This window comes from Mastigoproctus giganteus, chromosome 6 (assembly GCF_048544385.1).
Source record: "Mastigoproctus giganteus isolate SK-2022 chromosome 6, ASM4854438v1, whole genome shotgun sequence".
Lineage (NCBI taxonomy): Eukaryota > Metazoa > Arthropoda > Arachnida > Uropygi > Thelyphonidae > Mastigoproctus > Mastigoproctus giganteus.
The window spans coordinates 84,395,092-84,401,091 of record NC_143580.1 but is presented as its reverse complement, the minus strand read 5'-3'; the positions used below and the strand labels follow the sequence as shown (position 1 = coordinate 84,401,091).

The 6,000-nt window shown below is 37.0% G+C and overlaps 1 protein-coding gene across 1 annotated transcript in view; it reads left to right on the top strand.

Moving 5' to 3' along the window:
* The first annotated feature begins 1,173 nt into the window (after window positions 1-1,173).
* The window catches only part of LOC150084448 (ATP-dependent RNA helicase DDX54), a 366,530-nt gene continuing 361,703 nt past the window's right edge, over window positions 1,174-6,000 (top strand). Inside the window, exon 1 of the mRNA XM_090376237.1 lies at window positions 1,174-1,328. Within this exon, the coding sequence (XP_090232363.1) occupies window positions 1,326-1,328 (3 nt within the window). The 5' untranslated portion in view covers window positions 1,174-1,325. The remainder of the gene's footprint in view (window positions 1,329-6,000) is intronic.

The following is a 6,000-nucleotide window of genomic DNA, read 5'->3' as shown; positions in this document are numbered from 1 at the left end:
AGAAACAATTTAATATTAAATGTAATATTTATTAGCAATTTCAAACAAATCTTTCAAACCAGCGTCTTTGCTAGCTAAAAAACCTATCCCGCCAGTGCTATCACCAGTTTCGCTAAAGCGTTAATAAGGAGTTTTGCGTTTTCACGAATGATGAGTGAATTTAACCGAATTTTATTTTGAGTTTGGTCTTCTATCCACAGATTTAAAGCCTTTTCCATTTTTTCTAATTTAACATCACGAGTTACAGAGCAAATTTTTGAAGCAATTAGCGCGTTTTCACGGACACTACGGCGGATTTTTTCTTCCGATTTCTTGATTGATCGTACCGTTGACTCATTGATTTTATAATGTTTTGCCACTGAGGAATTAGAAATTTTATCTAATAACTCAATTTTATTCGCTAATGTCATCACCTTCTTTGATATTTTCACATTTCTCTTGTTATTCGTAGTGATATTTTTGTAGGGGTTAGAAAGAACTTGTCCACAACAAAGTCACTTTCTTCCGTTAACACACTCGAAAAAGTCTGTTTTTCACCGCAAAACGGTAGATTTATCACTTTTGTAAGCATATCAATTTATAAATTGATAAATTTATTCAATTTATAAGCATATAAATTAAAAGCAAACGACGAAACCTTCCATAACAAGCGCATAACACATATTGAACAAGGATTAGCGAGAAACATTCACGCTCGCGATTTTGTCCCCCCTCTCCCCCCACCCACTGAGCGCTGTTTTGACCGGGAAAGATAATTTTAGCCACTCCCATGTTTTTTTATGGCGGAAAATATTCACGGCGCTTTAAAATTCACATTTTTTAGGTTTCATTTTATATTAAATCGGCGATCGCGAATACGCGAAACTGCGAATACAGATACCGCGAATAGCGGGGGTTTACTGTATATATATACAGTACTGTGATGTCGAACTTCAAATTTAAAATTCATTACTGGCGCGTAGGAGAAAACATCTGTGGAACTGGGATTGCTATATTTTATTAACAATAATAACAGGTGAAGTGGTTTTATTCCAATTAAGCGTTACATATGCCTTTTTTTTTTGTGGCGTCGTAATTCTTTAGTTTAGATAACCCTTTTAGTCTCAGTATATTGCTGATCAAATTAGTTTATTTTTAGGTGGCGCTGGACGAAGATCAGCTGTGTAACTGTGATCTTTGTATAGCGCCATTTAGTAAGGTGGAACTATTTTTAAACGTTGGATTTGACACGTGGTGTTTATGTATTTTGGTGTTATTAGAGTTTTACTTTACTTAGAATTTTAGCACAGGAAAATAGAAAAAGGGAGAAAAATTATTTATTTGAAATGGTAAGACTAGAATTTAATAAATGAACTAACTGTAATTTAAGCTGTTACGGCTGATTAATACAATTCCTAAATTTTGAATAGATATAGTAGTAGTAGTAGTAATGGCATGTGATGCAAGAAAGCAACTGTATGAGCTTATGCAGCATCAGCCAAAAAAAAAATAAAAATAAAAAAATAAAAAAGAAATAATAAAATAAAAAATCACACCATTCCCTCCAAATGCCTGTCCAGTTCCTCCTTAAATTTATTTAACCTGGCAACTTCCACAACGACAGATGGAAGTTTGTTCCAGCAATTAACCACACGCTGGCTAAAGGCAAATTTCCGCACATCTGTTCTACATCTGTCTTTTCTTAATTTGAATTTATGCCCCCTTAGGTTCGTAATCTGAACAAGTGGAAGGATCCCATCAGAATTCAGCGTGCTCAGCCCATTCAAATCCTTATATACCTCAATCACATCACCGCGCAAGTGCCTAGTCTCCAGCCACTGCAATTTGCAGAACTTAAGCCTCTCTTGGTAAGAGGATCCCTTCATTCCCCTCACCAATCTTGTTGCCCTTCTCTGTACACTTCAAGTAAATCTACATCCTTCTAAAATGAGGCCTCCAGACCTGTACGCAGTACTCAAGGTGTGGCCTGACCATTGCCTTATACAGAGGATAATCACCTCCTTCTCCCTGCTAGCAAAATTCCTATATATCATTGACAAAATGCCATTACCTGCCCTGGCAGCATGTCTGCATTGCTCAGAAAACTTCATATCTGACTGCACAATTACTCCCAGATCTTTTTCATTTTCTACCACCTTAAGTGTAGTACCACACAGTTGGTATGTTTCTCTGGGGTTACTTCTACCCATATGCAGTACTTTGCATTTGTCAAGGTTAAACTTCAGTTGCCACTTCTTAGCCCATCTGCCCAAATTATCTAGATCCTATTGCAGTAGCACAATGCCATTACTGTTATTAACAACCCTGCCAACCTTTGTATCATCTGCAAACTTCGACATTAAGCCTGATATACCTTCATCAATATCATTGATAAATATACAAAACAACAGTGGACTCAACACCGAACCCTGTGGGACTCCACTAATAACATTAGTCCACGAAGAGCAGCACCCATTGATTACCACCCTCTGTCTTCTCCCACTTACCATCCTTTTATCCATTGTAGCAACTTACCCTTAATACCATTCTGCTCCAATTTGTACAATAGTCTTCCATGCGCAACAGTGTCAAAAGCATGGAAGACTATTGTACAAATTGGAGTATATGATTCCCTTCTACCGGCGTCATTTTGCCTAATTTTTATTATATGTGATTTAGTACTGGTTTAGGACCGGAAATATCCAGTTTTCAGAAACGAAATAACATGAATATTTCCGGTCAGGTTCAGCAGGAAATACGGACATCTCGCCTTCTAATTCACTACTGAAATCATTGTGAACAGGCCGTTTCCAAAATATGAAAAGAAAACCTTACTTGTTTAGTTGGCGTAGGACATTACTTAGTGTTTTTTTACCCGTAGAATTATACTTTTATTAATGATCACACTTATATCACGTGAATAGATTGGTTATTCGTTTTATAATTAAATTCCTGTACAAAATTCCTGTTGATAAAGGGAATGTTAAGTGGAAGAAGAAACAGTAATCAATGGGCACTGCTCTTTGTGGGCTAATGTTATCAGTTTAGGCCTCCAGCGGTCAGTAATGGGCCGTTTTTTTTTTTTCCTCGATATTTTTTAATTATGTGGATGAAGGTGTATCAGGCTTCATGTTAATGTTTGTTGGTGATACAAAAGTTGGCAAGGTAATGATAGTAAACAGGGTGAGCTACTGCAACAAGAACTGAACAGTTGGGATATTGGGCTGAGAAATGGCAGTTTAACATTGATAAATGCAAGGTACTGAATATTGATAACAATAATCCCAGAGTAATTTATCAACTGTGTAGTACTACACGTAGGGTATCGAAAAATGAAAAAGACCTGGGCTAATTGGGCAGTCAGATATGAAATTCTTTGAGCATTGCAGACATGCTGCCAGAACAGCTCATGGGGTTTTCTCAATGATATACCGAAATGTTAGTAGCAGAGATAAGGAGGTAATCATCCTTTTGTACAAAGTCCTGGTTAGTCTGCACCTTGAGTATTATATAAAGGTCTGGAGGCCTCACTTTAGGATGGATGTAGATCTGCTGGAATGGGGTAGAGAAGGGCCACTAGATTGGTGAAGAGGACAAAACAATGCTTTTGCCTTGAAAGGCTTAATTTCTACAAATTTGAACTTCTGGAGAATAGGCTCCATGGAGTGATCTATTTGAGGTGTTTAAGGCCTTGAATGGATTGATTAATGGCATTCTTCCACTTTTGGAGACCACACATGAGTTAGCATACGTTTTAGTTGAGGAAGGATGGTTGCAGGATAGTGGTGCAGAAGTTTACCTTCAACCAGCAGATGGTTGATTGTTGGAACAGGTTTCCATCTGTTGTTATAGAAGTGGACGGTTTAATAAATGCAGAAAGAGACAAATTATTGGAGGGTATGAATGGTAGAATTGCAGTGATTGCAAATGGCAGCGGTTTATCTCATATTGAGAATCTTCAAGTAAAGAAACACTAGGTGGCAGTGGTTATATGTTGTATTAATTATAGAGAAATAACTAATGTAAAGGAGGTTAGAGGAGATTAGACATTCTTAAAATCAGTAACAAAGTCTGTTGTGGTAAGAGTAAGATTTTCTTCTAGTTCCGAAAATTCTGAGTTCCATAATGTTTTGACACTGTGGAGTTCTACCTCTGTGTTCTTGACTAATCTGGTTGCTCTTCTCTTCAACCATTTCAAAAGATCCATTTTCTTCTTAAATTGAAGGTTTCAGTCCTGTATGTAGTACTCATGTAGTACATTTGGCCAAAGTATTGCTTATACAATGGGATAATGACTTTCTTGTCCCTGTAGTCACATTTGTGTATCATTGACAGAACCCCATGAGCTTTTCAGGCAGCTTGTGTCTACCGTTTGGAGTATTTCATGTCAGACTGTAGTTACCACTGTCTCTTTCATTCTCCACCACCTTGAATGTGGAACCACCCAGATGGTATGTTTTTCTGGGATTACTGCTGCCCATATACGGTATTATACATTTAATCAGTGTTAAACCGTGGTCACTTCTCAGCCCATCTGCCTACCTTATCTTAGTCTTGTTGCAGTATGTCTTGATTTTGTTTTTGGTCTAATCTGTATATGGAAAAATTAAGGAAATTTATAGAGTGGGTTTCTGCTTCAATTTCTAACTCAGATTTTAATCTCTGATGGATATTATTAAAAACCTATAGAATATTGCTTATGGTCAAGTGATCTGTGATAATTAGGATGTCATCCAGATATCTTCTGTAATATGTGATATAAATGGATCAAGATGGATCTTTTCTAATTTGTCCAAGTATAGTTCAGCAATGAGTCCACTGATGTTTAGGCCCATTGGGAAGACAAAAATCTGTCTGTATATTTTTTCTTGAAAGAGAAATTTCAACGCTGTTTATGTAGGATCTACCATGGGAGTGGCACAGCTTCGAGCAAAACAACACGAAGCTTCTGTGCGGGCGGGTCGTTCAAATGCATCGGAACTTTCGTTCCACACAATAAATGAACGACATTTATTCGGCTTTAATGAAACAAAAATTATAAATATTCAACACAACTACCACAAACTACTTATTGCGGAAACCTTAGAGATGAAACTTCAATCAATATCTGTAGACCATTCCTATTGTCCGACAATTGGTCACTTATACGCATGCGTGAAGGACAAACACTGATCGGTCCATATTTATTAAGCGGTTTAGACCTTCAAAATTAAATTTTATGTCAATCCACGTAATGGTTTCCTTGCTGTCAGAGGTATGGTGTTTGAAGACAGAAGTCTTGAGCGTTCAGTGTTGAGACTGAGGGGTCTGAACACTACGGTTCTGACAGTGGGGAAGATGTCCCACTTGTTTTGTAAAATTGATATCGCCTTCTCAAAGAATTATTAGAGAGTTGGACTAGGAGAGTTGGTTGGAAAAGAAGCTTCCTATATCTAAAATAAAGGTAATCCCTGTTGTTTCATAATATAATAGAATATAGGAATTATTGAGCACTTAATAGCTTTCTATTATCAAATCTATTAATAAACTAAACAGTAACAAGCCTAGCACTGACTCCTGAAGGACTCCACTAATGGTGTAAGTCCAAGAAGAGCAGTGCCTATTTATAGATACACCTCTGGCTTCTGCCAGTCAGCCATTCTTTTATCCTGACAACATGTTGTCCCTAAGGCCACACTTCCAATTTGTACAGCAGTATTTTGTATAGAATGTTGTCAAAATTTCTACTGAAATCTAAAGATATGATATCAGAATTATTGTTTGCATCCCATTATTGTGTCATAATATCTAATCATCATGATCCTGTCCTTAACAAATGCATGCTGTGATTTCCATATAATTCTATTCCTGTTAAGATGATCCTGCAATATTTCTTTAATCAGTGACTCCATTATTTTCCCTGGAACAAAAATCCAAGCTTACAGGTCTATATTTGCTCCCATCGTCCTTTCATACCCTTTGTGAGTAGGAGACACATTTGAACACCAATCTCTAGGAATCTCCTCTGGATACAAAGATGCT